Here is an 18,632-nt window from a genome sequence, read left to right on the forward strand (position 1 = left end):
CTACGCATGTGCACACTGGCAGGTCACTCCAGACCTGTCTCTACATCTCCAGCACCTGTCTACCACTCGGGGATGTCTTGTTTGGGGATAACTTGACACTACCTCATCCTATTTTTGAGTCAAGTGGGTTTTGACGAGACCTCTTTTGAAAAGAATAAGCCAAATCCTGGCTCATTTCTGTCTCCTTGAGGTGTAAACATAATGATATTAGAAGGAAAAAATATTGTCTTTACGACAAAGAGATATTGAATAGCTATATGTTTTTTCATTCTGTTCAGCAGGTATTAGAATTTGTTTGTATATGTGTGTTCTATACACACTTAAGAGTTTAGCTCTTGGAGCTGGAGAGAGAGGGAGAGAGAGAGAGAGAGAGAGAGAGAGAGAGAGAGAGAGAGAGAGAGAGACAACTGCAAGCACTGGTTGCTATTGCCTAACTTAATATCCTGCATACACATGGAAGCTCATGACTATGTGTAACTCCAGTCCCAGGAGGCTCAACCTCTTTTGGCCTCTTCAGCTACTGTACACATGTGGTGCTCAGTCATATATGCAAGCAAAATACCCATACACATAAAATCTAAATACAGTTTAATTTTCTAAAAGACAATACAGTTGTCAGTTTTGAAGCATGGACATTTCTGTCAACTGGGAAATATTTACAATGCAAAACAACAACAAAACAATTTAGATGGTTATGGAATTATAAATTGCCTAACCATACAGAATTCCTTTTTGTCAGCTTCCATTGTTAAGGTTTTTGGATAGTTTCGAGTTCTTATTTCTTAATCTGGATAACTGATGACTATGAGCAACTGATATAGTACAAGATGCCAATTTTTCCAGTTTTTCACACTCATTTAGCATTGAGCCAAAATGTTTGTTTTCTCCCCTGACCAAAATGGTACTGATTTTAATATTCAAGGTTTGATATAAAATATATCACCAAACAGGCAAGTCACTTCTTTTCTGCAAAGTGAATTTTCAGTTGACCATTTTTGTTTGCACTCCTCTTTCATACGTAATTATGCTCAGCAAAAAAAAAAAAAAACACATAAAATTACAAAAAGTAGTTTGTGTTTAAAAGAAGCAAACATATGGAGAATAGTAAATGAATAATTACATCAGAGAAGATCATGGAAAACTGTCTTTAAAGAGGCAATGAGCAAAAAGAGGGAAATGGGGCAGTGGATGCCTGGGTTGGGTGTAGTTTAGCAAGCAACAGAAGGCCAGGACTTGTTGTTCCAATCTAATTGCAACTTTGTGGCCAACCACTCTCTATCTCTTCAAAAACCAATCTGACTAATCCCTAGATCAGCTGTTCTCAACCTGTGGGTGGAGATCCCTTTGAGTTGGACCAAGACCATTGGAATATACAGATATTTACACTACAATTCATAATTGCAGTCGTGAAACAGCAACCAAATAGTTCTATGGTTGGGGGTCACTACAACATAAGGAACTGTATTAAAGGACCATAGCATTAGGAAGGTTGAGAACCACTGGTCTAGATAAACAGGAATGATAATTACAGGAAAAGTATTTTTTAATCTGAGTTTAATTCAATGGGCAACTGAAAAGACCTGTAAAATGATCAAATCTGTTAATGAGGAGCATAAATATGGCAACAAACTGTGCAGAACTTTAAAAGTAAATTGATTAGGACCAAACATATCTTGGAAGAGGCAGCAAACAACAGAGAGGATAGTGAGCTAGCTATCTGAATGCAAAGGCTGGCACTAGCACTGACCACACAAGGCAATCTACTTGCACAGATTTTCACAGCCAATAGCCAGGAACATACACATGTGTTCATGTGTGTGTACTAAGCCCAAGCCTGTAATAACAGACATATAACCATCTTACCGAGTGGTCTCAATGTAATACAGCAATATATGATGGGAAACATGGCTTTCTATGACCCAAGGCTAGACTTTTATAAGTCAGGGAAAGGCAGATAATAGTGTCTCGTCCAAAGAACTGTCATAAGATGAGTTAATTCATATAAATGTCTTAGGAAGATTCCTGGGACTTGGTAGTGATTCTATAAGGTTACTTACGGCAAATAAAATCTCAACAGTCTGTTTTATGCATAGATTCTTATCACCATTTAAGTGTATCCTTTAAGAGTGCACAGCTTCTGTTTTAATAGACCAGGGCATCAATAATAATCTTCTTACTGCCCATTAACTTTATGAGCAAACTACAGTCTGATGAATATGTGTTTGTGGGAAGTCCAGTGAGTGAATGCACTATCTCAGCTATGGAAACTCAGAGGTGATAAATATTCTGCAGCCCTCGAATGCACCCTCTGAAAGTACTGAGACTATGTCAAATATTATATTTACTATGTAAACTATCAGTCTTTTAGCAGAAATACCTTTGGGGACAGAATAAGTAACAAATGTGAATTAATAATTGTCTCCACATTTAGCTTGTAGAAGCAGGATAGAATGAAATTATGATACGTTTGTAAAAAATCTACAGACATTTCATATAAGTTATTACAACAAACCAATAATGTATAAAATTTATTAATTTTTAAGGATTATGAAATATTACTATTATTTTACAATCATAAAATGATAACTTTATAAATTGAAAAATAAATATGTGCACACTATGGAATGGTTAAATCTAGTTAATTACCAAATATAGTACCTCACATGGCTATCCTTGTAGTGATGTAGCAAACACTCACTATCTGTATTGTTCAGGAATCTGATACATTATTATTAATTAGTGTCACTGTGCTATTTCCGAAGAAATCTCTCCCTCTCCCTTTACCCCACTAAGCACACCTTTATAACCACTTCCCACTCCTTTTCTGAGATTAAAACCTTGATTCTGGATAAATGATCTTGTGGTTATGCACATTAGGAAATATAAAATGTAAAAAAGGTCTATAGAGAATAAATTACATTACTTTTAACTTAATTCAGCAAGTCTGACAATATAGAAAACTATGCTTCACACTAAAAGAAAGAAAGGAAGAAAGAAAGAGAGGAAGAAAGAAAGAAAGAAAGAAAAAAAGAAAGAAAGAAAGAAAGAAAGAAAGAGAAAGATTTAGAAATGAGTTGGAAATTCCTGTATAGTCCCGATTACATCCTATGCAAACTACTGACTGCTACTCCTCTCTCACAATGGAAGTTATAACCTTTCCAATTCAATTTCTATTTTATGTTTCTATTAGGTATGTTCATAAATACATAGGACTTACTGAATCTTAAGTTGTTACATAAGAGACAAACCTTAACTATCTTGTAAATATTTCATTATTCTTCTGTTTCTCTAACCTACTTTATTGTATTTATTTACACCATTTATACAGAGTAAAATGCACTGATTGTGTGCCTATAGTTTAAAACCTTTTACACACTGATTTGCCCATGTAAATATCACTCCATCTAAGAAAAAACTGTCTCATTACCTTTTACATTTTGCCGTCGGCCCATTTCTTCTTGCCATTACCCTCTCACATAAACATTTACTCCTCACACTATAGATTAGTTTGACACATCTCCAAATGCACAGAAATTCTATGTATGAACTCTTATTTATCTATTTCTGTTTCCTTGGCATGTGTTTTGGAAGTTCTCTATTCTTGAAGGGATGTATAGTTCATTAGTATTTTACTGCTCAGTTACATTTCATTGTCCAAATAAACCACAATTCGTTTGCCTGTTGTCAGTGGTGAGCACTCAATTTCTTTCTTTTTTAGAAATTATAAATAAAGCTAGTTGGAAATTGAGACACAGCACAATTATGGTTTTCCTTTATAAAGAATAAAGAATATTTCGCATCATTCAAAGCATCTACGTGACTTCGGGAGATGCCTGCACAGGGCCGGGGGATATCTTTTAGCCATGAAAGAAATTTGTTTTAAATTTAACACTCACCTTTATATGTGAATTATGGAACAGCAATTAATATTTTATGATCTTTAACTAGTACACATGATCTAGAAAAGTTTAAGTGGCTTGGTAAGGATTAAGTAGAACGATAATATAAATGTTGTAAAAAGCTCTATAAACCACACAAATCACTTTTCAATCTACAAATAACTTCAGGTAATACGAAATTAAGTTAAAATAGGATGTGACCTTGTAAACATAATCTTATTAACAGATGACGATAATATACCTTGAGACTTTCTACTGCATTAGGGTTTTAAAGTATTTTTTAAAAGATTGTATTTATTTTATGTATATGAATGCTCTGCCTGAATGCATGCCATAATAGGGCATCAAAATCCAGTATTGATGGTTGTGATCCATCATGTGCCTGCTGGGAATCGAACTCAGGACCTCTGGAAGAGCAGACAGTTCTCTTAACCACTGAGCTCTTTCTCTCCAGCCCTTCATTTTATTTTCAAAGAACAATATTTCAGGCATTATTCAGCATGTCAAGTTGAGTCACCTAAAATAAAAAAGTTCCCAACTTGTTTTCCAAATCACATTTTACATTGTGTATGTGTCTATATATATTTTTTTTAAATAGAAACAGTCCTTTAGCATGTTTTCAGCAATTCATTTATAAAGATATCCATGGTCTTATTTAAAGGCATGTGCCACCACACCTAGCGTGGTTTGATTTTATACTACACATAAGCTAGCAGGAATAGAAGACCATTCTAACTCCATGCAGTTTATTTTACTTTTCAAAACACGTTCATGTGTGTAATCATATGTGTTACCTAGAATATCTTCAGAAGTCGATATACTAGAGTGGATTCCAGCTGTGAACTATATATTTACAAAATCATCTATCCTGAAATATTATTTATTCTAAGAAGGCAGGCTGTTTTGCTGAGATTATGCTTCATAATGTTCAATTTTCAATTACTGGTATCATTCAGTTGAGTAGTTCAAGTCATTTTTGTGTTTCAGTTCTAGAGACTTGATACCCTATGATCATATAGAGGGGGAGGTAATCCCCCTCAGGAACAGTCATAGGGGAGGGGAATAAGGGGAAATTGGGAGGGAGGGAAGAATGGGAGGATACAAGGGATGGGATAACCATTGAGATGTAACAAGAATAAATTAATAAAGGAGGAAAAAAATAAAATAAAAAAATATCTTCAATACAAAAAAAAACAAAAAAAATATTTACTATGAAATTTCTGAAAGACTTTGTATATAGATTTGCTTATATCGTTGGCTGCAGGGGCTTATGGAGTACCCTGCTAAACATAAATTCCATTTTAAAATTCAAGTGTTTGGTATAGTTAGTGATTCATTCTTCGGTGTAGATGTCAGAGCTTATTTAGTGTTTTTGAAAAAGGCTTATTATGTACATTTCCCAAAAAGCAACAGAAAAAAGGTATGCACTTAAGTGTAACATGAAGGTGATGCCCCGCCCCCACAGCTGTTCTGGTCTCTGGCGAACCATTCAGAGAGGCTCCAGTTTCATTTGGTTCCTATGAAACACATGCTGCTCATTTGTTCTACATGCGCTCCAATGAACTTTGACATATTAGATCTAAAAAAGCTACAGGTGTCCTTCATTTTAATCCACACTTTAGCAGCCACCCGTCCAACTGGTATACGTATGGGTCCTTTCCCAACTAATCAGGAGATCATTTATCTATCCTTAATGTGTGTTTCCATCCACGCTAAGCTAAGATATCTCGATATGTCACAAAGTTGTACATATATAACAACTTACACATTGTTTTCTGGTAAAGAATTCAAGTCTTTTTGAAAAAAAATTTCTTCACCAATTTCTGGGAGATGTAAAACTATTCAGACACCAATGTCTTCTATAGATTGATTATTATTTAGCACATGGCTTGCCAGCAGATAGTGGTATACTTGGAGTGTATGTACACGTGGTTCTTAAGGCTATCTCATTTTCTCTGGAGCAGCCTTTTCATTTTTAGATAATCCACAGATGACTCAACCAAAAGCCGAAGCTTGGTCAGGGCTATTTTAGAAGAGAGCTGATGTTACTCATCTGTTTCATGGACGTTCATATGCAAACACTCTGGGGAACCCTGAAAAACATTCTCATGCATCCAATTTGCGATATCATAGACAATGATTCTGCATTTAAATCAAATTACCAATAATAATAATATTTATGTTATTATGTTACTATTATTATTGTTATTATCTATGTAAAAGGTAAATGCAATGAGTACTTTCCATAGACTACACTCTGTCTTTAATTACCACAAAAACTCTGCTGCCATACATTTTCAATAGAGAGTTTTGCTGAAATTTGAACCTCTTAGACTTTGCATTAATTGTTATTCTTGGGTTTTGTAACTCTCAATAGCATCAACATGTTGATTGGATTTGTAGTTGGTATTTGCTTATATTTGCTTCCCATAAAAACAGTATATAAATTTTGCACCTTTTCTGAGACTGATTTTAAGAATAAGGTATTTAGTTGCTTGGGTAATGCATTCCATATTAGTACTAATTTTTGAGGATGCCTTTGGAAATAATTTTATATGAATTACATATAGCCTATAAATTATAATTTTGTTGTACTAATATAGAAAATATTTTATATTAATATGTATTATTTTCTGTAATATAATTGTCATTATATTAATATTATTATATTTAATTAATATTTCAAATCATGCTTCAAGGTAACTCAATTTATGAATGTTCACTTTTATTAGCCATCACATTTTCTATATGTATAGTTCTGCAGAAATAAGTACAACATAAGTAGAATAATGAATATTATTGAGTTATTATGACTTTGACTTTGTGACAAAACAACTTCATATAGTTCAATTAAACACATTATTACACAGACAAAGAAGAGTTAAAATGATTTTATTTTTAAAAGATGTCTTATTTGCTCCAGACTTGTGAATTTCTTTAAGTTCTACCAAGTACTCTTCTGTTCAATCAGCCCTTGGGAATGAAGGCAAGGCTATCCAATTCATCTATGTAGAAGTTTCTGTTGGCGCTAGAGCAGCATGCCACTCATCAGTTTACAATCTTACAACAAATATTATGGTTTTATAGCCATTTTTGTACATTTCTACTCAGAAACTCTACAAAACGGTTAGGGTTAGGTTTAGTGTAAATCTGGCAGGCAAATACTCTTATTCACTTGACAGTGTCTTTTAAAGCAATAGAAGGGTACATACAATCTGTGCCTGGTGGTGTGCAAGTGCAGGCAGGCTAGAAAGATACTCTACAACTTCCTGTGTGAGGTTGCACGCACTTTGAAATTTTCTTTTTGTTTTAGTAAACTGAAGAGCACGGTACAATTTAAGTAGCCCTAATCTTTCTCAGAGCGCCACTGTGTGCCGAGTAAAGGCCGGATGGTCTCTGCCGTGTCAGGGGGTTACTGCTCAGCTGTTCAGGGTCAGTAGATGATATCTCAGCACTCATAAAACAGAGGATTCAAAACACAGGGGCGTGCATGGAAGTACAGATCATCATGACAGTCTTGGAAGTCATCCACAAGAAACAGCAGCACCCCGGAGGCCAAAATAACACCGCCAAATTAACATCCACAGCTTTTGTTCAAAATGAAATCCAATACATAGGGAAAGTGCACGCTGAAACATGTACACTATAATAATAATAATAATAATTTTATATTTGGCTCATTCCAAAAAGCATTAAGGACCTCAAATAACTTGCATGATGTGTTTTCTTAAACATTTTAAATACATAATACTTAATTCCATATAAAACAAAAAAAAAACTATCTTATATAAGCATTTTCCTACAGGCGTCTGTAAAGTGGTCCATCCAGTTAGTGAGGCACAGGATGGGAAGCATAAAGATTTCCTAAGCCCAGTTCAATTCAGAAGCAAGAGGGGTAATTTTGGCTCCTGGGTTCTGAAAATTCTATCTTCCGATTGTAATCTTTCATCCAGATTTCACATGGTAGTTTCTTCCCATTCCAGCTCTACATCACCTAGCGTGGATAGTAAGATGTCAAAGACAGTACTGAACTCAACAGCTCCAAAGGTTTAAATTCTTCTTTTACATTTGAGATTATAATATACCTACATCATTTCCACCTTCCCTTTTCCCCATCTAAGCCTTCCCACACACGTCTTGTTCTTTTTCAAATTCATGGCTTCCCTGACAATTGCTGATGAATTTTTTAACAGCAAAACCTGTTCAAGACAAGAAAGGCTATTGTCCCAGCTTAGGTAATGAAGAAATGAAAACCATGATATAGGTACTAACCTAGCTTCTCAGGCATTCTGAAATTGCAGTGATTATGACCTTAATAGTCCTGCAATAGACAGTAAGCCAGAGAATTGGGTGTGCATTGTGCCTGCTTACCTTCCATGGCATCCAAAGAGTCCATCTTCTGAAGTGAGGAGTAGTTAACAAAACAGATGGGCTGATGACCTCCTTTATTTGATAAAAGATCCAGGATGCACTGATGTAGGAAGATATACTGTGCCTAGCAACAAAGGAAGAATATTTAAACAATATATTAATATTTTCTTTCTTGCTGTATAAAAGAAGTAGCAAATCCTACTGAATCTATATGTGAGCTTCCTTTTCCCCATAATTTAGTAATTTCTACTTATTTAAAAATAACCTTTAAAATTTACTTCTGAAAAATATACTTACTTATGAAAGTAAATATGTTTACATATTTATATAAATGTTTATATAATATATAAATGTCAAAATGAAATAAATTTATAAAAATAAATGTTACATTTACTTGTGCAAAGTTATGAGTGCACTTTTTAAATAGATTTAGTAATTCTGATAATCTAGGGGACATTTGGCTAGCCCAATGCTAAAGACCTGTTCTCAATTTGTGAACACAAATTAGTTGGCTATTGAAGTGTTTTAACATGCAAGTGCTGGGCAAAGACTTCTAATGTTCCAAGGGCATGCCAACATTGAACTCACTACCATCTACACTGATAATGCTAATGATGACCTGTTAGCATTGCTGGAAAATTCCTTAGACTATGAAAGTGATTATTTTAAACTGTCCTTACTCATGCCCACAGAACACATCTGGCTTTAAAAGAATGAATATCACTGAATGTTTTATTTGAAAACACACACATACACGTTTATAGACAGCTTTTGAGAAAATCCTTAAGAATGATCATTTTAAGTGGTTATAGTCATATATATTAGCATAATGCCTTAAAACCCTTTGGGAGATTTTTTCAATTAAAATTCTCAACTGAAATTGCCTGTTGCTATTAGCAGAACTTATTTCTTTGAGGATTCTGAAACTTTTCCAGCCAAGCTTCACCACTAGAAAGGCATTTCTACCAGAAGAACCCTTGGATATTCAGTGCTAAATTTCAATTGTGTGCTCCTGGCACACAGCAATTGTGTAATAAGCATTTGTTTACTTCATCTCATTTAAATTTCACAGCTGCCCAATCTTTACCACTTAAGGGCAGATGTAATTTAGAGAACATGCAAAAGTCGTTAGAGATCAAGTTTTGTACTCAGAGATGATCAACTTACAGTGTTTGACTTTGTTTAGATGTGAAGTGTAGTCAGGAAGTAACAATTCTCCTGAAGTTTCCAGAGTGTTCCTTGTCATAATAACGATCTTTTCTCAAATTTACATCATGCAGTGAATAACATTATTAATAGAAGTCAACACAACACAATTATTTAAAAATAATTTACACTCATGAATTTGGGTATCATTAAAAGTCACATTTGAACTTGAAGTCACATTTGATATTTGAGGCTTTGGGTTGTTGGGATCTCATCTTCTCTGTTGGAAAGAATGCTGGCTGGGAGCTCTGCCAGGGGAGCCAGCCAAGCTGTGTGCGACAGTCCTGTAGGTCCACAATCCCTCTGGCATCGTGTCTAATTGCCAAGCAGGCAGTGGAATGTCATGAAAAGTGCAGTTTCTACCTTAAACAGCCATACTATACTACCTTAAGAATTCATATTTTTATCTGATGCTCGATTCCTTGGTCCCAAGAATCATAAAACCTGTGCTGGGAGATTTAAAAGACATAACGGACATAAAATACATGGCAAAGGTATGATTAGTTATTTTTCTTTTTACCACACGAGTTTACGTCCACTAACTTCCAGGAGAACCCAAAGCAGGAAGTATACTAATCCGGGTCGACCATTAGTCAAGGCATCAAGAATATTTCAGGATGCCCTAACACTTCAGCGCCTTCTCTCAGAATGGCTATTCGCTGATAGTTAAGATCTGTGTCCCTTTGGTGTCTTTCAGCGGCAGGATGTTGCTGAGCTTCCTGCCTTCCCACTCCTGTGTTCAGTGCGTGCTGAGACAGGAACATTCCTCATGGAAGCTGAAATCACTCCTCAGTGCAACAGAAGAAAATAAGGCATGGCCCCTTTGGCAAGGCAACACGGGTTTATAAGGACTGGAGTGAGGAAGTAGTCAGTCACCCACCCACCCACCCCCCCATTTTTTATTACAGAGAATAGATAAGGCCTAATGTCAGAGAACTAAAACAGATGAATGAGCTTCAGAGTACCCGATTTCCTGCAAGGAGGGGATGCAGAGAAATCTTGCAGGGTAGTATGCACTGCATCCTGGGACATGATACTTGGCCCTGTAGACATTTGCTTTTATTTAATGCCGATACCATGTTTGTGTAAATAACACAGCTCACTAAAGGAAAACAGCTCAAAGCTACAGAACCAAAAATCATCAGAGCTCGAGTATGAACTCGGTTCCGACTTTGAAACCTTGAATATGCCATTCCCCGACCCAGAGCCTGATTTTACATCAACTGGCCAACAAATATGATATAAGATGTTCATGATACACATCAGGCGCTAAAATGGGCATATTTGTTAGTTCTTGATTGAACATGCTCTTCATAAAGGTCAGTTCCACAAGGTGGCAATGTCTGGCAAATGATTCCATTTTTATTATTTGAAGATGGAATCGAGGCTCAGGAACCAATCAACTGCTAGACAAGAGCGGCAACTACTAATTCTGTCAACACTGTAAGATGTCAGCATTTATCATTAACAATTTGAGAAGAAAATGTTAGCTCCCTTTTTATCCTTATTTCTATTTTTAACTCAAATGAAGAAGAAAAATCTAAGTTTTATAATGACCAAGAGTTGGATTGATATTGGAGTCCTCATAAGACCCCAGGAAAGAGAACAGCCATCTGATTTGTATGGCCTACTACAGAACGCACATGCAGTCTTTAACCATGCCAGCATGGATGGGAGAAAGGCTCATGAGGCCCCACCATTACTTGTAGAGCTGCAGGCAGTCAATGGCTGCTGAGGGAGGAAGAGCCAGTTCTCTTTAGGATTGCCAGAGTTTAAGTGGTCAGCCCTAAACCCATATATATATATATAGGCAATGCTAAATGGACTCAGAAGGGTGTGTGTGTGTGTGTGTGTGTGTGTGTGTGTGTGTGTGTAATAACGATAGAAAAAGAGTATTTCAAGTTAGGATAAGGATATGCTGGTGGGAATTTTGTGCCTATAATGTATTAAAAATTGTAATAATGGTGGCTTTAGATTAAGCTTATCAAAAGTTTCTTTATCAAAAATAATTAAGCCAGTGAGGTAAAAATTAAGCCAAATGCACAGTGCTTTTGCGTTTAGGGATCTGTAAAGTACTTAGGTTGCATATCCATGATTCCATTTCTGAATTCCACCTTGAGGGAAGAGTGATGCTTCACCTACTTGTCCCCTGTCACTACCTGAGGTAATGGACGTGGACAAGATCTAGTTTTGCCTAGTTAATCCTTTCAGAGTGGGAATCTCTGTAAATGACTCATCCAAAGACACCAGGGGTTAAAATGTATATTTTACGTGCAAGCTCCAATGAATGAGAATACATTGATATGCTTAGCGTTCTTCATGCGTCTAAAATAATATTGCACCAAATCACAGGTAGAAAATAACATTATTAACAATAATAATATAATAAGATATGGCACAGGCTTATCACTTTTTTAAACCTTTCTTTTATTTGATGGGTACAAGTATTTGCCTGACTGTGTGTCTGTGTGTACATTGCCTGAAGAACCCAGAGGAAGGTGCTGTCTCCTCCAGGACTGCAGTTACAGAAGGTCGTGGGTGTTGGGAATTGAGTATATGTCCTTTGGAAGAGCAGTCAGTGCCCTTAACTGCTGAGCCATTTTGTCTTAAAAATTATAAGCAACTTAACATATGCTTAAGAAAGCCTGTGACAACACGAAGCCCAAACAACTAGTACAAACATTAACTGCTTGTCCATGTTTTCCTATTTCTTATTTTGCTTTCATTTCATAATTTACATAGTCATACACTTTATTTGTGAAAAATAAATAATTTGTGTTGGAGCTAAATACGTAAACACTTTCCCTGATAAGGTTGGACATCTGAAGCCTATGGCATCAGCTTCCAAACACAAGTAATGTGCCATGGGATGGCATCATAGGTGTGCAGGCCAAAAATACTGAGAGGCCCCACAAGCATGAGAAACACTGCAAAAAAGAAACTTACTTTGTTATTGTCAGTGCAGAGCTTAAGTGCTCTATGAAATTCCACATTTAAAGGCCTTTCCCCCCCCCCCCCCTCACATTTAGCACCGATTCTGCTCTCAGATTTTAATACGTTTGGCACCACTTGTATTTCCTTATACACTTTGGAAAATTCTGATGCAACACATCTTTGTATTTGTTGGTAGAAATAATCTTTATATTTGTATAGTGTACAAAGTCCAGTGAAGAGAGATAGATTGGAGCAACTTCTGTATTTTGGTTAAAGAGATGAGAGTTTGAATTTTTGCTTCCAACCCCTTGGAATGTCATTGTCCTTCTGGGAACCTCTGCTTCTTTGCTCATAAAGCCTAGACAGTAAGACCTACATTGTCGCTTGGTTTTTTTTTTTTTTGCCCCCAATCTTCTGATAAGGATTATACTGGGACTGTATAAAACAATATATGTAAAGGACTTGATATGCTATTAGAAAGCCAGCAGACATCAAATGACTCATTTCCATTTGGTCTCATTCCCATTAGACTGTGGACTTTATTAATGAAGTAAGAAATCTATATTATAGATATTTTATCCAAAGTGATGAGTAAAAATTCCTAATATTCAGCTGATGACATGCTGCGATAATCACTAATGCTAATATGCAATGTCATAAATGCAGGCAAATGAAGCCCATAGAAACTTATTAAAGTCAATATTCTAATCAGTTCTACCAACTACAGCTTTCAGCACATTTTGAAGCAATTGCTTTGAATTTATTTTCTACATTTTTCAAATTTGCTAAATGTTAAATACTAAGCTGTGTTTTAAATTGTTTTCTACGCACCTACCAGTATCAATTAATTAGGATGAACAGTCAGGGAAGGTTCTCAGGCATATCTTTAGTTATCCCATAGTCTGCACCTGCTTCGCCTCACTCAGGGTTTGAAATAGAGGGAAATGGGTTTGTGCACTGCACGCTGTGTCAGGAACATGCTCCCATGTAGAAATCCTAGAGCTGGCAACCAAGAATTGAGGGTGAGCTTAGGTATCTTACCAGGTTCTGCACCATGCACATCCTCTCACTCCTCAGTTCAGCTACTAGTCCATATATGTCCACAAAATCATGGTCGTTTATATGTTGTGTTAAGTGGTCCAGCGCAATGAAAACTCCAGTTCTTCCAACCCCAGCACTGCAAGGAGGATGAAGTTATAGGGGCACTTTTTCAGCAAAGGCTGATCCATGTTGATGATGTAGATGATAGTAAAGTATGCGATGGATACATTCTGAGAAGCTTTTCTTATCTGGGAGTAGACCGGTATTTGGAGATTCTTTGGACATTGATATTTTTAATCAAAACTGTGTTGACATATAGGAAGATGCCTTTATTCTATTGCCTTTATCAGAAATATACATGCATGCCAAGTGATGGATTGGTATTTTTTATATGATTTTGAGGCCTATCTAGGCAATAGATTAATATAATAAATTCTATACTGATAGAGATTCAACTTTGCTTTATGACATATTAACTCTTCACTCATCTTCTGATATAACTTTTAAAAAGCTATATTCTGGTTTACTGTAGCCAATAAAATGCTTGGACATGAACTGAAATGAATCTAAATGCATCTTCTATAAAAAAAAAAAAAAAAAACCTAAAATAGCACTGTGATCATGACAAGGCCTCATCAGACTGTGGACCATTCCAAGCAGCCAGTGGGTTCTACAGCCCCTTACTTACCTGCAATGTACAACCATAGGGGTGGCGTCCTGTGCTCGGCTTGTTCTCACCGACTTCACAAAGTGAATTAGAGGGGCGGTGCTCTCAGGAACCCCATGCTCAGGCCATCCAGTGAAGTTACACTGCCGGACGGTCATGCAATCTCCGTGCTAGACAAGGTGGCGGATGAGAGTGACAAGGTGAGTTAGAATGACATGCCGGACAAAGACTGCTAGTGTCTTAGCTTTCACAGATTACTTTATAAAGGTCATGTTTTTCTAGTCAGAACAAATCCTGTTTACGTAATTTCTAATAAGATATCTTTGACTCTTCACAAGTAACAGGACTGAGGCTGCCACTGTAGCTCAAGGGCCGAGTTTTTGCTTAGGATACAGAAGACTCTGGGTTCAATTCCCAGCACAAAACAAAAGAAGGAAAAGGAGAAATGGTTTTTTATGGTATGTTATAAAATTATGTGTGAGTTTGTAAAATTTAAACAACTATGTGTGAATTTGTTATGGTATGTTATAAAATTATGTGTGGATGTGTAAAGTAAAAGAGATTTAAACAGATTTGAAGACATATAATAAAATCTACTATAAAGTAGCATGACATTCAGCAGAGCTTAGATTTTGATGTAAAACTAGTACATAAAATATGCTACCTATATATAACAATGGCATTTAGTGTCTGGTAATTCAGAAAGGGAAAGACTTTATGAAACGAGATAGTTACATATTAATACAGGGGTAGCCTGTACCGACTCTTCTCTGGTAGTTCTGCATTAAAAAGAAAGGGTTTACAGTTGAGTGGAGAGTGAGGTCTGACTTTCCCATGTACTCTGGTGCCTCATATTTGACCATGTCCCCTGGAGGGGGAGGCCTGGTGGCACTCAGAGGAAGGATAGCAGGTTACCAAGAAGAGACTTGATACCCTATGAGCATATACAGGGGGGAGGAAGTCTCCCTCAGTCACAGTCATAGGGGAGGGGAGTATGGGAAAAATGGGAAGGAGGGAGGAATGGGAGGATACAAGGGAGGGGATAACCATTGAGATGTAATATGAATAAATTAATAAAATAAAAATTTAAAAAATAATAAACTAACATTTTAAAAATATAAAAATAAAAAGAAAGTCAAGAGGCCGAGGAGATGGCTACCATGAGAACATGAGAGCCAGCCTTCAGATTGCCAGCACCCACGTGAACAGTTAGGCATGGTGACAAACATCTGTAAACTCAAATGTTGTGGCAGTGGGAGGGAGGGTCAGAGACAAGTGGACTGTTGAAGCTCACTGGCCTAAACAAGTTGATATGCCTCAGGTTCCTTGTGAGTCTCTGTCTAGAAACAGGAAGGTGACAAGCAGTCAAAGAAAGACTCCCAACATTGCTCATTGGTCATGGGTATGCTATCTTTTTTTTTTTTAATTAAAAAATTTAATTTGTTCACGTTACATCCCAATTTTAGCCCCTTCCCTCATCTCCTCCCAGTCCCACCTTCTCTCACTCATCCCCTTTCCCCCTCCCCTAATCCTCAGAAAGGGAAGCCTCCTCCCATATCATCTGACCTCAGCCTATCGAGTCTCATCTGGATTGCTTGCATCTCCTTTCCCGTGTCGCCTGGTAAGGCAACCCCACCACAGGGAAGTGATCAATGAGTGGGCAATCACGTGTACCTATATGTACAAGTGAACCTGTGTACACACCTGGACATAAACCCGTGCATAAACCTGTATATAAATCCATGAACTACACATCAAAGACACACACACACACACACACACACACACACACACACACACACACTCCTGGTCTGTAGTACTTGGAGAAGATTAGTATGGAGAACTGCTATGTTGATAAAATTTCTTCACATAAAACAAATGCAGTGCTTTGTAAATTCTTTCTTTTCCTATTTATTTTCTAACCTGAGTCTGGTGCTGATTTTTTTTATATATACTGTAATCACATGATTCCAAATGAGACAGTAACATGAATAAGGCCGTGCCTGCATCCAATCAGAACATTTATAGAACAGTGGAAAAGCATGGTCAAGTACATAGCTATATGTTCACAGATAATTCAGGTGTTAGTCTTACTTTATACATTTAGGTCACTCTTATTTTATGCCATATTCACTTTTTCTCTCTTTTTATTTTGTTTTTTACCCTTTCGATTTTCAGATCCCTGATGGTCCAATCGATCTGAATGTCCTCCATAAGTTTTGTAATTACTATGTCTCCGAAGACTGTCACTGGCTTGTTGTCCTCTGGCCAATACTGATGGCATCTGATCTGAACCCAGAAAAAACAGCAGTCATGAGCCGTAGCACGGCAAAGCTTCTTTATACACAGATTTTTTTTTTGAAACAAAGTTTCTCTGTTTAGTCTAGGCTGTCTTGGGCTTGCTTTCTAGACCAGACTTGCCTTGAACTTACAGAGATCCAGCTACTTCTGCCTCCCCTAGTGCTGGGATTAAAGGCATGTGCTGCCCTGCCCAGGTTATACACATATTTGTTTGATGACCTATTCATAGCACTAGCTGGGATATTCACCAATATTGATAAAACTGTAAAGCAGCACATTATTGAAGATACTTCATAACTCACCCGTCCTTTCTCGAAACACTGTGTGAGCATTACTAATGTTTTTGCTCTGGTTTCCCATACCATCCTCCAAAAGTCTCCAACTGTTCCTGGCAATGGGCCTTGAGTAGCAATAAACTCATTTGGACATAAATATCCCTAGAAGGATGCAATTACACATACAGCATCAGTATTTACATTGAAGTAGCATACTTTCTACTTTCAAGCAGTTCTAAAAATACATTAGTTGTAAAATGACATGGTTATTTAAAATTATTGTCTACATTTGAGTGGTGAATATTCTGAGACACTCCAAACCCCAAATGTGAACTAGAAAACTCACAATCCAATATAGTGCAAGGAATTTGACAGTACATTCTATGTGGGGCATGAGGGGAACAGATAAACCAAACAGTGACTCTAAGGAAGGAGAAGGAGGAGGAGGAGGAAGAGGAGGAGGAGGAAGGGGAGGAGGAGGAGGATGAGAGGGTTTAAAAATAAGGGAATTTGTATGGAAAATCAGCAACTCAAATGGAATATATTAAATTTGGACCATTAAATGTTCAAACTGAAACATTACACAACTAGGCCTATGCATTTGGAACTAAGGAAGGCATTCTAAGTAGAAGGCAATGTGACTTAAACTCATCTGACTAGCTGAGACCATCAGGAACACGAGTTTACTAGGAGACAGTTCAATGATTGTGATCTAGATCCTCCCAAGGTTTGCAGGTCAATCTGAGAGATGGCCAGTGTGTAATAGATGAAAGAGTCAGAGCTTCTGACTGTTCTAACAAAAGGGTAAAGGGCCTGACATTACATGCAAGTTTCCTGAGTAGTTAGCTGATCTCATAAAGGGCAGTTTTTTTGGAGGGGAGGTATTTTGTTTTGTTGTTTTGTTTTGTTTTCTTTGTTTTGAGCTCACTTGGCATCAAAACATGATTGCAATAGCCCGAGTAGATAAGGAAGAAGAAAACGAATGAAAGGTGAGCGCAGATAATTATTTAAGGGTCTCTAGTCTGAGAGGGGCACGGCACTATATGGAAAGTTTGGGTGTGATGGTGTAGGTGCGGAATCCCAGCACTTGAGGTATGGAGGCAGATATATCAGGAGTTCAAAGTCATCCTCAGTTACCCAGTGAGTTCCAGGCCATCCCAATGTACAAGAGACCTTGTCTCCAAAAAGGGGGTGAGGAGGGAAGCTGGAGAGATGTCTCAACAGTTAAGAGAGCTTTTTAATCTCCCAGAGAGCCTGTGTATAGATTCTAACACCCACATCGAGCTGTTTACCATCACCTGTAGCTCAAGTTCCAAGATAGAATTCCAGGTCCCTTCTATCCACCATGGGCAGCCACCCCAACACATTATAAACATATAAACACACATGGGCATACACACATACACATAACAATAAAAAGTTAAAAAAAATTAACAAAGGAAGAAAACAGCCACAGAATGAACCCAGAAGGAATTAGGAATCTGGAATATAATACTATGACATTTCTCTGTAAGATGGAGGTAATCACAATATGTTCGTGTGGTTTCTCAAAGAATAACACTAATGGGGCAGCAGAGAGAAGGAGAATTCTCAGCATACATTCTTAGAGATGGAGGGATTGGCTAACTAGAGCCTGGGGCAGTTTGTTTTGGCCACAGAAGAAAGAGTGAGTCTATGGATGTAGGTGAAGACAAGCCTTTTCACTTCAGCCACTGTATTAGTGAGACTGCTCAGCCATCAGGTTTAGATGGACATATGGGACAAGCCTTGGAGCTGGGAGAAATAATTAAACCATCCTGAGTGCAGGAACTTGAATGGGTTAGGGGACTGTGCATAATTTTAAAAAAAATCTTCTGTTAATAAAGCTGAGTTTAAAGTGGTGCACATTGCAGTATGGTCATGAGTATTTCTCCAACCATATCAGTGGAACAGAGAATT

At 37.1% G+C, this 18,632-nt stretch overlaps 1 protein-coding gene and 1 long non-coding RNA gene across 3 annotated transcripts in view; one reads left to right on the forward strand and one right to left on the reverse strand.

The window, feature by feature from the left end:
• Nucleotides 1–18,632, forward strand: part of LOC311605542 — a 52,623-nt gene that overhangs the window by 12,250 nt on the left and 21,741 nt on the right. The window lies entirely within an intron of this gene.
• The window catches only part of PTPRQ (protein tyrosine phosphatase receptor type Q), a 182,502-nt gene continuing 170,503 nt past the window's right edge, over nucleotides 6,634–18,632 (reverse strand). Inside the window, exons 39-44 of one of the 2 annotated variants that reach the window (XM_084796167.1) lie at nucleotides 16,722–16,856; nucleotides 16,282–16,407; nucleotides 14,140–14,288; nucleotides 13,452–13,587; nucleotides 8,271–8,394; nucleotides 6,634–7,893 (exon numbers count right to left, since the gene is read on the reverse strand). In XM_084796167.1, coding sequence (XP_084652293.1) covers nucleotides 7,856–7,893; nucleotides 8,271–8,394; nucleotides 13,452–13,587; nucleotides 14,140–14,288; nucleotides 16,282–16,407; nucleotides 16,722–16,856 — 708 coding nt within the window. In that variant the 3' untranslated portion in view covers nucleotides 6,634–7,855. Of the gene's footprint in view, nucleotides 7,894–8,270; nucleotides 8,395–13,451; nucleotides 13,588–14,139; nucleotides 14,289–16,281; nucleotides 16,408–16,721; nucleotides 16,857–18,632 lie in introns of those variants that run through there. The other variant, XR_014782000.1, reaches the window with a different exon arrangement.

This window comes from Acomys minous (genome assembly GCF_964271855.1).
Source record: "Acomys minous genome assembly, chromosome: 9".
In the NCBI taxonomy this organism is placed as follows: domain Eukaryota; kingdom Metazoa; phylum Chordata; class Mammalia; order Rodentia; family Muridae; genus Acomys; species Acomys minous.